Source organism: Mya arenaria, chromosome 13 (assembly GCF_026914265.1).
Source record: "Mya arenaria isolate MELC-2E11 chromosome 13, ASM2691426v1".
NCBI classification, from domain to species: domain Eukaryota; kingdom Metazoa; phylum Mollusca; class Bivalvia; order Myida; family Myidae; genus Mya; species Mya arenaria.
In genome coordinates this window covers 47,346,787-47,367,596 of record NC_069134.1, presented here as the reverse complement: position 1 = coordinate 47,367,596, position 20,810 = coordinate 47,346,787, and the positions used below count along the sequence as shown (strand labels likewise).

General features: G+C 39.8%; 1 protein-coding gene across 1 annotated transcript; it reads right to left on the bottom strand.

Moving 5' to 3' along the window:
• Positions 1–952: 952 nt before the first annotated feature.
• LOC128213093 (rho GTPase-activating protein 100F-like) lies at positions 953–14,601 on the bottom strand. The gene is made up of 4 exons (XM_052918619.1): positions 13,625–14,601; positions 4,377–4,537; positions 2,729–2,939; positions 953–2,180 (listed from the first exon to the last, which is right to left on the bottom strand). Exons 1-4 carry the CDS (start codon positions 14,559–14,561, stop codon positions 2,080–2,082), a joined length of 1,410 nt encoding a protein of 469 aa, XP_052774579.1. The 5' UTR covers positions 14,562–14,601; the 3' UTR covers positions 953–2,079.
• Between the last annotated feature and the right edge of the window lie 6,209 nt (positions 14,602–20,810).

Below are 20,810 nucleotides of genomic sequence, written 5' to 3'. Positions count from 1 at the left end.
ATAAGAATCTCGGCTTGAATGACCCTAGCCATTTCGCTGGAATAATAAAACAAAACATTTCCTTGTCTCACTGCTTAATGACCTTTCCCGAATGTAAACATCCGGTACGGTTTCGGGTAATACTCGTTACTGAAACACGGAAGGTGTCATTATTGGTAAAACTAATTCCACTATTCTTGCACCGATAGTTCCATTTTAATCCCTTTAAAGCTTTTTATGTTTAAATGTTTGCCTACCAAGTATACGACGGTCATTTTTATTTATAATCGCCCTGACGTGCCGTGATAATAAACGTTTGCGGACGGAGAACAATGTAAGGTTATAGTAAATAAAAAACAATGTGCCGGTGACAGTTGCCGTCAATTTATCGTAGACTGTATCGGTTTTGTTTTTTTAATTCATTCGCATGTATCTCATGCTTACGAAGATCCCCTCATCCATAATGTATTGTTTATGTATTGCCAAGAAAATAAAGTAGTCGACTAATGAAACTAGCTTCGATTGAAGGACAAATCGTTGACTGGTTACAGAAAACACTTAAAAACGTCGGGAAAGTATGCGTTATGAAAAAATGCCGTGCTATTTACTGTTGACATCAGCTTGATTCGTTTAGATTCCTTTTTTCATATTTTTTTGGTCTGAATTCCTCTTACCAATTGATCGTTTGTCGATAAATACCTGCAGAAAACGTGCTATATGTAAACTTTAAACGAAAGCCATTTGAGGTATGGGATAGCATTTGCATTAAAGGGAGATAACATAACACACACCAAACACAAATGTAAAATTGAATAGTTTATTCTAGATTGAGAACTATTTACAGTCCTCAATATTACAACCCGTCAAATGATACTTAATCTCATTAACATATAAAAACTACAGTGAAGCTAATATTGAAACAGTCAACAATGACATGAGCCACACTCATAAGCTTCGCATAGTCATGTGGAACAGTGTTTACATGACAACAATTTACAATTAAATATACTATATTTTTATACTGTTATTAATTTTTAGAATAGCGTCTTTATTCAACATGTGCACTCGTGCAAACCAACAGATAATCAGTTTTGCGTTCTCTTTTTTTACCCGTGGCATTTACCATTTGCACAATACAAAAAACAGCGTATTTTACTTCTATTCCGAAACGCCCCTTACCAGTTTAGACCAACATCTACAGTGTATGAACAATAGTATAATCATATCGGTACGTAAGCATTCGTTTCACTTTGGTTTATTACTATCGTATTGACATATTCTTCTAGAGTATCCGTATGGTAAATCACCATTAAATAATAATCAGATGCCCTCAGCATGTGTGGGTAGCATTCACTCAATGAGAGAATGGAGTTTTATAATTTATCAATGACCTACAATATGGAAATCGAATATGAAACATTTACATGTAAATGGGTCTATGGTGATTTCAGTGTCTGTCTTCTGTGTTGCCAACAGTAAATTGATATTGATATACCGAGACTGCTGGCTGGAGCTTAGCTCGGCTGACTGGTATCCCCATATATTGGCATATACAGTCTTCATCACAGCAATCCTACCTAAATACAAACAAAACACTATAAGTAATTAAATAAAACATTGCAGCCACAAATATTTACTCTGATGTCGTTCTTGCACATAAAACCGATGTAAATTGCCCTTTATCAGTATGCCACTCATATGGACCAGGACGGACAATACAGATTCCTCCCTTTCGCAAGGACTTGAAGTGTACTTATATCGCCATTGTCTGTATGCTTATCTTAAAAGCAGATTTATTGTGTACATCTTCTTTAGATCATTCCCTTTCACATGTTACTGCAATGGAAATTTAAGTAAACTGCATTTTCGCTATACATATTATTTTCTTAAATACTCTAATGTTTGCCTAATACTGGTAGACAAATTTGTTATAACGCCTCTATTATAGTCTCCTTTTGCAAATGTTTGTCTGCTAAGCAATTCCATGTGTCTCGTAAACCACTGTTTTCTTGAGTATATATTATCGGCGGCCTTAACGTTTCACGTCCAACCGTCTGATGTCCGTTACCCACGGTCTATACGCTGCTAGTTGACCAAGTGTCAAGAGTTTGTTGTCGTCGGATCAGGGCTACCGGTCTTGACGTTCATGACGGATCTATCTGGCTTTGGGGAGGTGGCGCTACTCGACGGCTTGGAGCTTTCTGAAAGAAATAAGTTATGAATACAAACTCACATGTTGCAGACTTCTTGCCCAATATCTATGACAATTTTAAGTTAAAAGAAACAACAGTTAGATAGACACACTTATAAAAATTATTGTTTTCAAATTATTATTAGTTACACAATTAGTACCTGGGAATGTGGTATATACACACTCAGTGGGTTCATGCCATGCGGATAACATTAGTTATGTTGGAGGTGAGCTATACTATTATATGGCTCTAAACATAGCCTCATAGGCAACGATACTCTTAACCATTTAGTTATAGCGTTAAAATACAATTTGCCGTTTCATCAAATAGTTCAAAATGGACACACGGTAAATATTCATTTCATCTGGTTTTAACATTAGCAAAGGTTCATTTAACATAACATCGAAACCTGTTTTTCACATAGGCAACGATACAATCATATCACTTACGTTATATTGTCCAAATATATTATTAATACAAGCTGCTTGGTACCTTTTCTCGAAATTGACAGATGCTATTTCAATATACAAAAATAAAATGATCACATGAATCCTTACCTGTGCCGTCCTTTTTAGCCCATACCTCCAGCAGGTATTTAAGAACCTCTATGTGTTTGATGTACTCGAGAGCCCCGGGGTTCGCCCCGAGGGAGGAGGGGCAGAGGATCACGGGACCAAGGCAAGTGGCCAGCTGGTCAAGCCCCATCTTGTTCTTGTCACTCTGGACGGCCATCTTATGGAGATGGTTCAACATCATAGACATCGTCTCCTGAAATGAGAGTTAAATGTTTAATGGCGAATGCCACGATTCTAAGAGCGTTGCTCATGCACATGTTTTAGAGGCGGTTCTCCGTTATGCTCGAGGCTTGCATAAAGCTGTCTTCATTTACCAAATCTTAGACTCCACGCCGCGACATGATATAGCTTTTGTCGGATGAAAAAGAACTATGTATGAACACAATAGAAATGCTATGACCAGAGTGCCATATATTAGATGAGCGATCTAGGGAACTTTAGGCCCTCTTGTTTAAAAAATTATCACCCCCATAAAAGTCCTAATTAATGCACTGCGGTATTATTGTTTTATAATTTGCATGTTATACGATTTGAAAAGTAAAAGAAATGATTTTAACAAAATTTCTTGATTTTCGTAATGCTTTAGCGATATGTAAACTTTAAGCGTAGTCGTTGTTGTACTGGATAGACTGGTGACATTTTCCTATAACGTAGTTCTGTGTAGTTTAAGCTTTATTTATTATGCAACGATTGTAAAGAAAGTAATTTTAGCTGATGCTAAGTCACTTTCGTTGGCACGATGTTGCATGTCTCGTGGTGGAAACAGGAAAACCTAGAGAAATCCCACTCGTCCAGTATTGGTGACCACCAATCAAACTCAGATACGTTCAGGTGAAAAGCGAGTGCGCTAACAACTGCGCTTACCTGGCAAACTAATAATTATGTAGATATGTATATCATTATTGTGAACTGTATATTTGATGTTCATCGATGAAACTGAAATGATATATATCTATATATATACAACATGCGACCTGGCGTTTGCAGACTTGACTTTTTCGTTTTCTAAATTGTCAATTCCAGCATATGAAAATAATATTGAATCACGAGACATACTGATGCAATTATTCTGTGACTGCCATTACCGTATGGAGTCTTATGCCTCATGCATTATGCCGTATGGAGTCTTATGCCTCATACATTATGCCGTATGGAGTCTTATGCCTCATACATTATGCCGTATGGAGTCTTATGCCTCATACATTATGCCGTATGGAGTCTTATGCCTCATACATTATGCCGTATGGAGTCTTATGCCTCATACATTATGCCGTATGGAGTCTTATGCCTCATACATTATGCCGTATGGAGTCTTATGCATCATACATTATGCCGTATGGAGTCTTATGCCTCATACATAATGCCGTTGGAGTCTTATGCCTCATACATTATGCCGTATGGAGTCTTATGCCTCATACATTATGCCGTATGGAGTCTTATGCCTCATACATTATGCCGTTGGAGTCTTATGCTCATACATTTCAGTTTTTATCAATATTGAAATCTCAGATTCATATCTCACAGAATAATCTATTTTGATTGTTAATGATTTAACATATCATACCATTATCCTTTATTTTCTATAGCTGCAATTACCTGGCTAAGGTAAGTTAGTTGAATAAATGTTCACCTGGTTTGACTTAGGCAGACACTCGAGGATGCTGAGCATTAGCGTGGCGCTTCCGTCTGGATCCCCCGGGAGTCGCACACTGAGGGCATCCAACATCATCTGGTAGAGGGCATTGGTCACCAAGGGCTCCGGAAGTTCCCGCAAGTAATCCTTCAGTACACCTAGTAAAGTTTCGAATTTCAAGTTGTTTTAACAGAATATCCAGAAGGTCATGGCTCAACGTGTTTAAAAGTATCTAAAGTGTTTACAGTTGGTTCAGTGCATACAGCATACGATTAAATATCACATTAAATATACACTAGCTGACCAACTACATTGGTACTGTATTTAAATTGTAATCTGGTACCACTAGTGCGTAGCTTACATCCTATTTGATGCCACTGAAAGTGCTAGCACCAATTTGTTATAGAATATTTCACATATTATAGCGACCTTGATTTTTACTTAACATGATCAATAATGGTACTGTGCCGTGAGTTTTTTAACTTTTAAACCAGTAGATTGGAGCACCAATGGGGAATTAGCTTTCACGTCCAAACCAAAATCCTTTTCACGACACCAAGTTCTTTTCACGATTTTATTATGTTGTTCTTTCCTTAACAATACTTGATGTAATAACACAGTGTGTGTAGTCCAAAAATCAACACCAAATACATTGTACAACAGCGACAACGCTATAGTTTGCTGGACTGTGGTAAAAACACCTCCGATCACAGACAAATTTCAAGAGTCCGTTTTCTATGAAGAACTACCTTTTTTCCTTTTCTCTAAACATTTAAAAATCTGTTACCTTATATTGTGCAGCCCGGACACGCATTACATAAATTAAACCAATAGAAAACAGGAAATACTTCAAAAAGACTGTCAGCTTAGCTCAAACTAATTACTTCTGATTTCAAATAACAGGTGTAAAAACATCTAACAAATAATAATAAAATCTGACCCAAAAAATCAAAGATACACAGATATTGCGACAAGGTTGTACAGAGATGGTTACATAGGTGATATCAAGAGAGTTAAGAAGCATTCGACCATGGAATCTCGTCTATTCCCCCAACAAAAACCACAATCGACCATGGAATATCGTCTTTTCCCCCAATATAAACCGACCATGGAATCTCGTCTATTCCCCCAACATAAACCACAATCGACCAGGGAATCTCGTCTATTCCCCCAACATAAACCACCTTCGACCAGGGAATCTCGTCTATTCCCCAAACATAAACCTCAATCGAACTTGATCAATATGGTATAGAGACATTCATTCTGGCCAAATTTCATACAGATAGGGTAGCAAATGGCCTCATGGGCATCACCAATAGTGGCCTATTTGTTGACCGGACATGGCCTCATGGGCATCACCAATAGTGGTCTATTTGTTGATCGTACATGGCTTCATGGGCATCATCAATAGTGGTCTATTTGTTGATCGTACATGGCTTCATTGGCATCACCAATAGTGGACTTTTGTTCACCAGACATGGCCTCATGGGCATAACCAATGGTGGTCCATTTGTTGGCCGGACATGGCCTCATGGGCATCACCAATGGTGGTCCATTTGTTGGCCGGACATGGCCTCATGGGCATCACCAATAGTGGTCCATTTGTTGGCCGGACATGGCCTCATGGGCATCACCAATAGTGGTCCATTTGTTGGCCGGACATGGCCTCATGGGCATCACCAATAGTGGTCCATTTGTTGACCGGACATGGCCTCATGGGCATCACCAATAGTGGCCCATTTGTTGACCGGACACGGCCTCATGGGCATCACCAATAGTGGCCCATTTGTTGACCGGACACGGCCTCATGGGCATCACCAATAGTGGCCCATTCGTTGACCGGACACGGCCTCATGGGCATCACCAATAGTGGCCCATTCGTTGACCGGACACGGCCTCATGGGCATCACCAATAGTGGCCCATTCGTTGACCGGACACGGCCTCATGGGCATCACCAATAGTGGCCCATTCGTTGACCGGACACGGCCTCATGGGCATCACCAATAGTGGCCCATTCGTTGACCGGACACGGCCTCATGGGCATCACCAATAGTGGCCCATTCGTTGACCGGACACGGCCTCATGGGCATCACCAATAGTGGCCCATTCGTTGACCGGACACGGCCTCATGGGCATCACCAATAGTGGCCCATTCGTTGACCGGACACGGCCTCATGGGCATCACCAATAGTGGCCCATTCGTTGACCGGACACGGCCTCATGGGCATCACCAATAGTGGCCCATTCGTTGACCGGACACGGCCTCATGGGCATCACCAATAGTGGCCCATTCGTTGACCGGACACGGCCTCATGGGCATCACCAATAGTGGCCCATTCGTTGACCGGACACGGCCTCAAGGGCATCACCAATAGTGGCCCATTCGTTGACCGGACACGGCCTCATGGGCATCACCAATAGTGGCCCATTCGTTGACCGGACACGGCCTCATGGGCACCACCAATAGTGGCCCATTTGTTGACCGGACACGGCCTCATGGGCACCACCAATAGTGGCCCATTTGTTGACCGGACACGGCCTCATGGGCATCACCAATAGTGGCCTTTTTGTTGACCGGACATTTGTTGGCCGGACATGGCCTCATGGGCATCACCAATAGTGGCCCATTTGTTGGCCGGACACGGCCTCATGGGCATCACCAATAGTGGCCCATTTGTTGACCGGACACGGCCTCATGGGCATCACCAATAGTGGCCCATTTGTTGACCGGACACGGCCTCATGGGCATCACCAATAGTGGCCCATTTGTTGACCGGACACGGCCTCATGGGCATCACCAATAGTGGCCCATTTGTTGACCGGACACGGCCTCATGGGCATCACCAATAGTGGCCCATTTGTTGACCGGACACGGCCTCATGGGCACCACCAATAGTGGCCCATTTGTTGACCGGACACGGCCTCATGGGCACCACCAATAGTGGCCCATTTGTTGACCGGACAGGACACGGCCTCATGGGCACCACCAATAGTGGCCCATTTGTTGACCGGACACGGCCTCATGGGCACCACCAATAGTGGCCCTTTTGTTGACCGGAGTGGCCCATTTGTTGACCGGACACGGCCTCATGGGCACCACCAATAGTGGCCCATTTGTTGACCGGACACGGCCTCATGGGCACCACCAATAGTGGCCCATTTGTTGACCGGACACCGCCTCATGGGCACCACCAATAGTGGCCCATTTGTTGACCGGACACGGCCTCATGGGCACCACCAATAGTGGCCCATTTGTTGACCGGACACGGCCTCATGGGCACCACCAATAGTGGCCCATTTGTTGACCGGACACGGCCTCATGGGCACCACCAATAGTGGCCCATTTGTTGACCGGACACGGCCTCATGGGCACCACCAATAGTGGCCCATTTGTTGACCGGACACGGCCTCATGGGCACCACCAATAGTGGCCCATTTGTTGACCGGACACGGCCTCATGGGCACCACCAATAGTGGCCTTTTTGTTGACCGGACACGGCCTCATGGGCACCACCAATAGTGGTCTATTATGGGCATCACCAACAGTGGCCTATTTGTTGACCGGACATGGCCTCATAGGCATCACCAATAGTGGCCTATCTGTTGACCGGACATGGCCGCATGGGCATCACCAATTGTAATCTATTTGTTGACCGGACATGGCCTCATGGGCATCACCAATAGTAGTCTATTTGTTGACAGGACATGGCCTCATGGGCATCACCAATAGTAGTCTATTTGTTGACCGGACATGGCCTCATGGGCATCACCAATAGTAGTCTATTTGTTGACCGGACATGGCCTCATGGGCATCACCAATAGTAGTCTATTTGTTGACCGGACATGGCCTCATGGGCATCACCAATAGTGGCATTTTGTTCCCGCTATGATCTTTTATCCATTGAAAGAAATAACTAGTTACGTAACTAGTTAACCACATAACTAACTAGTTATGCCACCATACATAAGATAACCTAAAAATATGTTTAAAGACATCGGTCCTTTAAACATTTGATAAATTTAATTGCCTTCGTCTGGGACTGATTAAATATGGATGATGTTTTTTAGCTCCTTAATACAGTTAGCGCGCTGTCGGATGCGTTTGCTGAAATAACTGGCAGACAATTCGGAAGACAACACTTTCACACATTTTCTTTTTATAGCTTTTAACCTCATGGGAAATATTTTTCTGAAGGGACAGATCTTTACTTGGCAAAGACATGTTTGTAAAGGTTAAGAGGAGAGAAGATTGCATGTTGATTTAATCCTTTTTTTCAAGAGGAAATGAAAATAGGAAAAATATAATTTTGTTATTGTAAAACTTGAAGAACCAACAGCAATCTCGTGCTAAAATATTTCAAGACTTTCTTAAGAACAATACAGATAGCATTTTTTTCATTGAATGTTAGAAAACGAAAGTATCTATTTTGCGATCAGTTCCGCAATTATCGCCATCCAGGTAAGGAATTGTCACATCAGAATTGCCCTTGAAAACTGTCGTGCTATCTTTCAGAGCGTACCTTACATTTTACTTAAACAGTTACACAAAATCAGATACAATAATAAAATAGCAACATTTAGTCCATGATGAATTAGTCACTAAATTAAATTAGATTGGTGAAATCGGTAATAAACGTTTTTGTAAAAATATCTTTTAATAAACAAGGATAATTTTTGGCGTTCTTTATGGTGACATATAACTGCCGTAAGATAATCTGTTAACGTTCGCGAATTGTTTCGTGTTAACCACTTAATTTTCGCGACAATTAACTAGCTATCTCTAGTTAACATCTGCGAAACTTAATATGTTACGAAGATGTCAAACTCGTATTTAGTATTTAGTTTTGACATTGAATAAATGTTTATTCCTTATTCAGTAGCAATACATAAATATAATTGTATACCAACATAAAGTATTTTATGGATCTGCGGGTTGAACTGAATCACCCCTAACTAAATATGCAGGTTGAACCGTTTACATCTAAAGCGTGGCTTATCAGGGTTCTACGCCGCGACCAGTGGTCACGTGGTGTGTGCGTGGCTTATCAGCGTTCCAAGCCGTGACCAGTGGTCACGTGTTGCGTGTCGGCCTATCGCTAGTCTCCCGCTTCAACCATTCTAGTAAAAACTTCAGAGATACCTGCTAGCGAATTTTTAGCAAAATAATTTTCATAATTTTCCTCCACCTCCCAATCCACCTCCTTACATGTTTCACACAATATAGGTATATATATTTTTATGCATTTTTTTATGTTGTATAATTGTAGTGCAATAAACCCATTTCTAAATTGATTGTGTATGGCTTTTATACTTAATTTCTATGAATATATACATGTTTATGCATTTGTTCTAGTATATTTTTGGTTTTATTGTTGCACGTTTATTTGGCGGTTGTTTGGACGCCCAATATGCGAGTCGTGAATGATATGTTACGAGGATGTCAAACTCGTGTTTAGTATTTAGTTTTGACATTAACTGAATGTCCTTTTCACTCAATGTGGTTTATTATTCACGTCTCCCATTCGGTTGAACTTGTCGTGGCCAGCCACTCCTTATTCAGTAGATAAATATCATAAGACTCAAAACTGGCTTGAAAGTGCCCAGAACTGCCACCTGTTACCTTTTTAAGCTATACAACATTAATAGGTTAACTAGTTATGGTTTGCGTACTCCACTTAAAAAGGTCGTTAGTTGACTATTTGATCAATCTAAGTCACCATGACAACACGATGCCTAATGTCGTTAGTTGACTATTTAATCAATCTATGACACCATGACAACACGATACCTAAGATCGTTTAACTTAGTTGACTATTTGATTAATCTAAGTCACCATGATAACACGATGCCTAATGTCGTTTGTTGACTTACCTACACATTTTTTACTCCATAAACTGGTTTAGAATATAAGTATCTTCCATGGCCGAGAGTAAAAGATACCCGAGCGTAAGGTGTTTTGCGGAAAGGAGGTTTACCGAGTTTCAGCCGAACATTCTGAGCGAGGGTTGTGATGAACCTATTTTACATAAGCGGCTATGGTAGATGTTTTGTCTACCTTAGTTAAACAAAATTTAGTAAAAATGTATTTTTTGCTGAAACTCTTTTGTGCGTAGTGAAAAAAATGCGTATTGATATATGATAATTCGTGGTCGTCATGGATATGCGCGCAGTGATTGTTAATGTTAAATCTCAAATCGGTTCTGATGAGAGTGAAGGATAATTTCTTTAAAGGTGCGTGAAAACTTTTTATGGTGACATTTAAAGCGAGAAATAATTAATCAGCATTCTAAATATTGCCACAAGACAAGGTTTTTATGATGCTACAAACGGCAGTCTTCAACAAAGGGGGTAGTTACAATGTGTTGACCATTAAAAATGAGTTCCATACGGGTACTTGATTTATCTTTGCCCGTGGGCGAGATAATTTTAACACAAATTATCCCCAGTTACCTCTTCGCACCTCAAACTTACCTGTATTTTCTATACTGTTCAACAAAAAATGAACTACACACAAAAACACAAAACAACTTTTTCTTGCAGTATACATATTGAATATTATTTCACTGTATTTCATTACGGATATATTGTTTCACTCTGTTCGAAATGCATACTTATTGTAGAATATAACTATAAAGTTGACATTTGTTTGCAATGCATATCTATAAAAACGAAATAATTTCTTTAATTGTGTATAGACAAAATACAAATTGTCAATAATAATAATAATAACTGATCGAAGTTATTCTGGAAACAATACTGATGAGTCCTTATTAATGTAATTAAGACATTCCTGGTAAAAAAAACTTCCAACATTCTACGAAGCCAAATCGAGTCTAGGCAGCGGTCAAAGACTAGACCAGTGCTGCCAAAGCATAGAGCGAGTGTGACATTGAAAGGGAAGTGGACAGGGACACTAGCCGGGCAGCGATTCCTCGTTGCAAACGACTGTGATGTTGAGCGAATACTGATATTCGCCACCGTTGAGAACCTGACCAAATTGTCTACAGCCGAGACCTGGTATCTGTGCCAGTGTCTTGGTTTAAGGAATATGTAACGTAGCAGGGGATAGAGGGAGACCGTCGAGCCTGGAACCACTACGACAATGAAGGTCCACCCGCTACAAATTATGTTGAGGGTGGCACCATAACACTAATAACCAACTGCGCTATTGCCACCCTAATGTATACACTCTGATTGATATTGTCCAGAAAGAGCAGGCTGCTTACGAGGCCAAGATATTCCAGCACGCCAATGGTGGTAAGCAGCGGCCGAGGAAGCGGGTTTACCGTGTACTGGAGTAAAGGCTTATCAGGTTTACCAGCTGCAAACTGGCCATATGGATATAATAACATATGTTGATACTGTTGCCCATTTAGCTAAACTGAAGTAAATGTGTGTGATAATGTATGTTTTCATTTATACCAATACATACATACATTATAACTAGTTGAATATGTGATATTTGGCTATACTGTTTAAATGTGTTATTGGAGATATAGTTATATCTATAGTATGCTGTTTAATTATATTTTCGTAATTTAAGATCAACTCTAATGTTTTTTCCATATATTCATTATATTCTTGCATTTCTAATTATATGAACTTTTATGATTTACAAATAAAATCAGCTCTATATAAAATTTTGTGTTATTTTATGTTATGAAAATTAAGAACAACTTTTTTAAAACTAAACACGCAACTTTTTTCAGAACAGTATAGCAATTTTCGCCAATTATCATCCATTTACTCTTTTGTTACAACACACAATACCTCTCCCCAACCTCAATTTCTATAAGAAAAATTAGCGGTTGGGAAAGTGGGAACACACCATGATGGATACTTATGACCCCCAATCAGTTTAAGCCCGGAATTATAGTTATTCGGGTTTTCCCAGCCTAATCCTCCGGTACAAACAAAATTAAACCGTTGTTATATACACACGTTACTTCGGAGACAATAGAATCATTGGACTGTTACATGAATTTCAATAGCTCGATATTCACCTTTTATTTGTACCGGCATGGGAAAACCCAGTTATGTTAATTCCGGGCTACATGTGATATTTTCATGAGGTTGTCATATTGTTTGAACGACAGGTGCGACAAAGCTCTTATTTGATAAATTTATAAACATGTTTGTGACGTCATCCGTTTATACTATATGGGAATTATTGAACTGCTTTCCGTACTTTACTTACTGTCCAATATTTCAAGAAGGGACTGTCCAATACATGGAGAATGGGAAGTCATTGTCCAAATAATGGACAGTCAGTACTGTAGAATCAAAACGTGTGTTGACAAACTTGTTTTTCTTGTAAATGCTATCAAACTTGTGGAAAAGTATGCACTTATTTGAAGAAAATAACTTTAAAACATTTTTTATTTAGGTTAAATAAAAATTCATAAAAATGTAAACAAGTTTTTTTTATAAAATTCCGATTTTAGGTTGTAACAAGTCAATGCCCAAGATGTGACTGAAGTATGCGCAGGAAAAAAAATGTGTTGTTGTTTTTGTTGTATGTCGCTTAAAAGTATAAAAGGGTATTAGCGAATAAAGCACAATGATAACTCATTTTGCACTTGTTAAATATCCGTAAAAGTTAACCTTTGAAGAGAATAATTTTAACTTAAAGGCATACTAAATGTACTTAAATAATACTTATTTACATTTCTGTTTACAAGCGCAAAATTATTCTGATTTGCCTAAGAGGTTCACATGATTAGTATATTTTCAATGGGTGTGCCAAAAAGTTGACAATATCGCCATGCTTTCACCCATTCTTAAGATAAAGGTATAGAAATATCACATATTTCCCTCACCATAGTGGTGTTTATAAACTTTGAACGCTCCTTGGCTGGTTCAATAATTGGATTTGCATTTTTTTATTACAACATATATCCCACTCTCTTCCACGAGAGAATCATGCCGATGTATGTAGAGAAAATTGAATGCCTGTGTACGGAGAAGAATTTATTTATTAAAAAAACAATCGGTATCTGAAAGTATAAAATGCTAGACTACCCTTGAACAGGATGAGCAGTGTTAGGATTTTTTTTTACTTCCATTTTTTCTTTTAGTAAGATATAAGAACTAATCAAAGCACTGAATGTGCATAAGTGGCGATTGTCAAGGAAATCATGCTGATAACGTAAACAGATAGCGGAGGAATTGTTGTAATTAAGTTATATACCTAATTTTACATAATCAATTACTACACCCTTGCAGCCTTCTAAATATTCCATACCTGTAATGACGTGGATGTCAGAGACATTCTCAGGCGAGAGATCGACGTTGGCCGCGTTTTTCTCAAACGCCTCCCTCAGTTGTGCCTTCCGTCGTGAGGACCCACACAGGCGGTATATGCCCACCACTTCCATTCCCCGCCTTTCGATTTCCGCTATACTCTTCAACACGAGAAGTGGGACATGCGCGCTACTGTGCTCGCGTTTGATGACCGTGTCCAGGTCAACTCCAAACACACCGTCACGTTTAGTGCTAGATACTCGTTGTAGGATTTCTTTGGGTTCTTGGAAAAGAATCGTAATGTAAAGTAATCCCTTAGGTTCCATTTTAAGGGCTATATGTTTCTTTTTATTTGAGTCAATAAATCCGGGTAAAAATATAGAACCATGAAAACACAACCTATGTTTATAATTCGGATCCCAGTTATATATCAAGAAAGACACATCTTTAGCATTTTCAACGTCAACATCAAAAGCTTCATCCCAATCAAAGTTGACCGCACCTGTCCGGATCATAGTCCGAGCTTTATTTAACGAATCCACTGAGATCACGCAATAAAGATCACGAAGGGTCATCCGCGCACACTTTAGACCCTGACCGCATAACACATGGACACATAGGATACCATCAAAACCACTACACCTTGAGAACTCTTGTCGCTTCTTCAAATCCACACGGTAACAGTCAAAGTCACCATATGCTATTTGGAGAGGACGTTTAGCTAATTGGAGGTCTCTAAAGCGGCTTGCGGATGTACGGGTGATTGTTTTGCCGTTGGTATCAAATGATTTGCTAGAGTCATTCTTTGATATAGCGCTAGTTGAGGTAGTGACGGTTTGTGAGACCTTGGTTTGTCCCTTCGATGAAGTATGCATAACGGGGCGTGTGTACCTGGGTTCAAGGTTAGACGGATCACCGACAGCATGAGGCTCCTCCATCTGATATGTTTTGTAAGACAGGAGGCAATCGGCGCTGTGCTTCCGAAGAAGCTGCACCTGCTGGGGTGTCTGGGTGGCCGCCGCTACCTTCCGGTTTGGCACAGGGGACAGTGATTTTGTGACACAGCTGCTACTTCCAGGTGCCGAGTAGATCGAGCCGTACTCGTCCGAGCAATATCCGCCCTCCAATCGTGACATACCCGTAGCACCTGCAATAAAACTATAGTAAAGAGAACAAACAACAAACAGGAAACAAATAATGATTTTATAAATTATACATAAGCTAGTTATATCGATAAGCGATGAGCAACCCTTAAAATATGTAAATCATTTATGGGGAAAAGATGTGATACTACTTTATATATTCGTTCTATCATTAACGTTGGGTAAACTTTCAGTTTTAGTAGTGAATGTACTCAAAGTTTATTGACTAAAGTACCGCTATGGGGAGAGAGCAGTAAGCAGTTTTAATCCAACCGAGACTGCTGTTTCATACTTGATTATATTTGACACATCCCAAGGATACATGGTATCATACTTTCAGAATGTATACACATGCTGGTTTTATCCGTACCGTCCATTTTATGTTATAGTAAAGGACTTCTAACCTCATCACCTTCGCATGTGTTTTCACTGACCGTGTCTTAATGAGTAAACCCTAATCTCATCAAGTGCACATGTGTTTTCACAATCATGTTCGCATGTGTTTTCACTTCACTGACCGTGTCTTTATGAGGTAACCATAACCATGTCATGTTCGCATGTGTTTTCCCTGAGCGTGTCTTTAAGATATAACCCTAACCTCATCATGTTCGCATGTGTTTCACTGACCGTGTCTTTATGAGGTAACCCTAACCTCATCATGTTCACATGTGTTTTCCCTGACCTTGTCTTTATGAGGTAACCCTAACCTCATCATGTTCGTATGTGTTTTCACTGACCGTGTTTTACATGGTCACCCTACCCTCATCATGTGCGCATGTGTTTTCACTGACCGTGTCTATATATGCTTACCCTACCCTCATCATGTTCGCATGTGTTTTCACTGACCGTGTTATTATAAGGTTACTCTACCCTCATCATGTGCGCATGTGTTTTCCCTGACCTTGTCTTTATAAGGTAACCCTAACCTCATCATGTTCGTATGTGTTTTCACTGACCGTGTTTTACATGGTCACCCTACCCTCATCACGTTCGCATGTGTTTCACCATCATGTTCGCATGTGTTCCATTGACAGTGTCTTCATGAGGTAGCCCGTGTCTTTATGAGGTAGCCCTAACCCTACGCTCAACATGTTCGCATGTGTTTCACTGACCGTGTCTTTATGAGGTAACCCTAACCTCATCACGTTCGCATGTGTTTCACCATCATGTTCGCTTGTGTTTCACTGACCGTGTTTTTATGAGATGACCCGTGTCTTTATGAGGTTATCCTTACCCTAACCTCATCATATTCGCATGTGTTTCACTGACCGTGTCTTTATGAGGTAACCCTAACCTCATCATATTCGCATGTGTTTCACTGACCGTGTCTTTATGAGGTAACCCTAACCTCATCATATTCGTATGTGTTTCACTGACCGTGTCTTTATGAGGTAACCCTAACCTTATAATGTTCGCATGTGTTTCACTGACCGTGACTTTATGAGGTGACCCTAACCTTATCATGTTCGCATGTGTTTCGCTGACCGTGTCTTTATGAGGTAACCCAAACCTCATCATCTTCGCATGTGTTTCACTGACCGTGTCTTTATATGGTAACCATACCCTCATCATATTCGCATGTGCTTTCACTGACCGTGTCTTTATATGGTAACCCTACCCTCATCATGTTCGCATGTGTTTTCACTGACCGTGTTATTATAAGGTTACCCTACCATCATCATGTTCGCATGTGTTTTCACTGGCCGTGTCTTTATGAAGTTACCCGTGTCAGTTAACCCTAACCTCATCACGTTCGCATGTGTTTCACCATCATGTTCGGATGTGTTTTACTGACAGTGTCTTTATGAGGTAACCCGTGTCTTTATGAGGTAGCCCTAGCCCTACCCTCAATATGTTCGCATGTGTTTCACTGACCGTGTCTTTATGAGGTGACCCGTGTCTTTATGAGGTTATCCTTACCCTAACCTCATCATATTCGCATGTGTTTCACTGACCGTGTCTTTATGAGGTAACCCTAACCTCATCATATTCGTATTAGTTTTTTGACTGACCGTGTCTTTATGAGGTAACCCTAACCTCATCATATTTGTATGTGTTTCACTGACCGTGTCTTTATGAGGTAACCCTAACCTCATCATATTTTTTATGTGTTTCACTGACCGTGACTTTATGAGGTAACCCTAACCTCACCATATTCGTATGTGTTTCACTGACATTGTCTTTATGAGGTACCCCTAGCCTCATCATTTTCGTATTAGTTTTTTGACTGACCGTGTCTTTATGAGGTAACCCTAACCTCATCATATTTGTATGTGTTTCACTGACCGTGTCTTTATGAGGTAACCCTAACCTAATCATATTTGTATGTGTTTCACTGACCGTGTCTTTATGAGGTAACCCTAACCATATCATGTTCGCATGTGTTTACCTGATCCGGTCTTTATGAGGTAACCCTAACCTCATCATGTTCGTATGTATTTCAATGACCGTTTCTTTATAAGGTTGCCCTAACCTCATCATGTTCGCATGTGTTTCACTGACCGTGTTTTATAAGGTAACCCTAACCTTATTAGGTTCGTATGTATTTCAATGACCGTTTCTTTATAAGGTTGCCCTAACCTCATCATGTTCGCATGTGTTTCACTGACCCGGTCATTATAAGGTAACCCTAACCTCATCATGTTCGCATGTGTTTCACTGACCGTGTTTTATAAGGTTGCCCTAACCCCATCATGTTCGCATGTGTTTAATTGACCCGGTCTTTATGAGGTAACCCTAACCTCATCATGTTCGTATGTTTTTCAATGACCGTTTCTTTATAAGGTACTAACCTCATCATGTTCGCATGTGTTTCACCATCATGTTCGCATGTGTTTCACTGACCGTGTCTTTATAAGGTTGTACTAACCTCATCATGTTCGCATGTGTTTCACCATCATGTTCGCATGTGTTTCACTGACCGTGTCTTTATAAGGTTGCACTAACCTCATCATGTTCGCATGTGTTTCACCATCATGTGCGCATGTGTTTCACTGACCGTGTTTTTTAAGGTAACCCTAACATGTTTGAATAATTTATAAGTTATATGTTAAATGCAAATTTTGGATGACGTTATCTGCTCACTTATTTAGTCTTTGCCTAATGGTGACATTCTGTTGGTGTCATTAACCATATATATGTTTGACTTGTTACCATTCTGAATGCACAGTATGTAGTTTGTTGCAGTAATCAAAATCAACATTCGATAAGGAAAAATAGTTTTTCTATAGCTACGAACGGAGTCATAAACGACATCAGTGTAAATTGGGTCAAACCTGAAATGTATGATGAAATCGTTTAAAGACATGACAGATTTTTCAACTCGCCTATCGAGTTTGTCTACAACGGTGAAATAAGTTTATTACGGCGATGGAATAACATTACAATACACCAATATCTATAGAAAACGTTATATTAAACCATTCAAACAGAACTGCATTTTTCATGCATTAGATCGCCAGATCAAACGCTATTTATAACGGATTGAATAATTCAGTGCAGTTCTATGACTCATAAATCAATTAACTGGGATGAAAGTTAGTGTCACCAAACCACAGATGAATGAGTAGTTTCCACTGAGCATTCAACAAATGGGACGAACATAGCACACATATACCGTTCTCTCATTGCTCCGTGTTACCTTTTAATGTTCATAGAAACTTTGTTCCTCTCAGTGCTTTTAAATTACCGTGCATTTGCGTGACCCTGCGAAGTTCCAATGCTAAAAACATTTTAATTGCCCAGCAAACAGATTAAACATTACACCATGTCACCTCTATACAATTATTTTCATACAGATATTGATTTTGTTCAACAACGTGAATATGGTGTTCCATTTGGGCTTCAGGTAAGAATTGTTGAGATTAGTATTATCTCATCCTTCGAAATTACAAACAAAGCCAGTATGACCTGAAGCGGTTAGGATAACACTAGTTGATTCATTTTTGGTTAGTTGTATTCTTCTTGAAAATATTGCACAAATGAAAAACATCTCTATACAACAGCAAAACATTCAATATGATAATGCGATGAAAGTAAATACAACAACGAAATGACAGTAAAAACAGCAACCCGATGACAGTAAATACAGCAACACGATGAGAGTAAATACAACAATACGATGACAGTAAAATCAGCAACCCGATGACAGTAAATACAGCAACACGATGACAGTAAATACAGCAACACGATGACAGTAAAAACAGCAACCCGATGACAGTAAATACAGCAACACGATGAGAGTAAATACAACAATACGATGACAGTAAAAACAGCAACCCGATGACAGTAAATACAGCAACACGATGACAGTAAATACAGCAACACGATGATAGTAAATACAGCAACACGATGGCAGTAAATACAGCAACACGATGATAGTAAATACAGCAACACGATGATAGTAAATACAGCAACACGATGACAGTAAATACAGCAACACGATGATAGTAAATACAGCAACACGATGGCAGTAAATACAGCAACACGATGACAGTAAATACAGCAACACGATGACAGTAAATACAACAACACAATGACATTAAAAAAAGCAACACAATGACAGTAAATACAACAACACGATGACACTAAATACAGCAACACGATGACTGTAAATACAGCAACATTATGGCCGTAAATACAACAACACGATGACAGTAAATACAGCAATACGATGATAGTAAATACAACAACACGATGATAGTAAATACAGCAACACGATGAAAATAGATACAGAAACACGATGACAGTAAATACAGCAACACAATGACAGTAACATAATGACAGTAAATACAGCAACACGATGACAGTAAATCAGCAACACGATGACAGTAAATACAGCAACACGATGGCAGTAAATATAACAACACGATGATAGTAAATACAGCAACCCGATGATAATAAATACAGCAACACGATGAAAATAAATACAGCAACACGATGACAGTTACACGGTGCCCGTAAATACAGCAACACGATGCCAGTAAATACAGCAACACGATGCCAGTAACATAATGACAGTAAAAACAGCAACACGATTACAGTAACATAATGACAGTAAATATAGCGACACGATGACAGTAGCATAATGTCAGTAAATACAGCGACACGATGACAGTAACGTTATGACAGTAAATACAGCTACGGGATGACCGTAAATACAGCAACACGATGACAGTAACATAATGACAGTAAATACAGCAACACGATGACAATAGCATAATGACAGTAAATACAGCAACACGATGACAGTAAATACAGCAACACGATGACAGTAAATACAGCAAGACGATGACAGTAAAAACAGCAACACGATGACAATCAATACAGCAACACGATGACAGCAACACGATAACAGTAACATAATAACAGTAAATACAGCGACACGATGACAGTAACATTATGAGAGTAAATACAGCAACACGATGACAGTAAATACAGCAACGTGAGGACAGTAAATACAGCAACACGATGTCAGTAACATAATGACAGTAAATACAGCGACACGATGACAGTAACATAATGACAGTAAATACAGCAACACGATGACCGTAAATACAGCAACACGATGACAGCAACACGATGACAGTAAATACAGCAACGTGAGGACAGTAAATACAGCAACACGATGTCAGTAACATAATGACAGTAAATACAGCGACACGATGACAGTAACATAATGACAGTAAATACAGCAACACGATAACCGTAAATACAACAACACGATGACAGCAACACGATGACAGTAAATACAACAACACGATGGCAGTTAATACAGAAACACGATGACAGTCAATACAACAACACGATGACAGTAAATAGAGCAACGTGATGAACGTCAATACAGCAACACGATGACAGTAAATACAGCAACGTGAGGACAGTAAATACAGCAACACGATGTCAGTAACATAATGACAGTAAATACAGCGACACGATGACAGTAACATAATGACAGTAAATACAGCAACACGATGACCGTAAATACAGCAACACGATGACAGTAAATACAGCAACACGATAACCGTAAATACAACAACACGATGA

Bases quoted from the DNA above. Each gene is read 5' to 3' on its own strand.
- LOC128213093 (XM_052918619.1), bottom strand. From the start codon at position 14,561: ATGGAGGAGCCTCATGCTGTCGGTGATCCGTCTAACCTTGAACCCAGG. The intron at 4,538-13,624 runs GTATGGAATATT...AAACTTTACTAG, and splicing joins TGACATCCACGTCATTACAG to GTGTACTGAAGGATTACTTG. The intron at 2,940-4,376 runs GTGAACATTTAT...CTCTCATTTCAG, and splicing joins GTCTGCCTAAGTCAAACCAG to GAGACGATGTCTATGATGTT.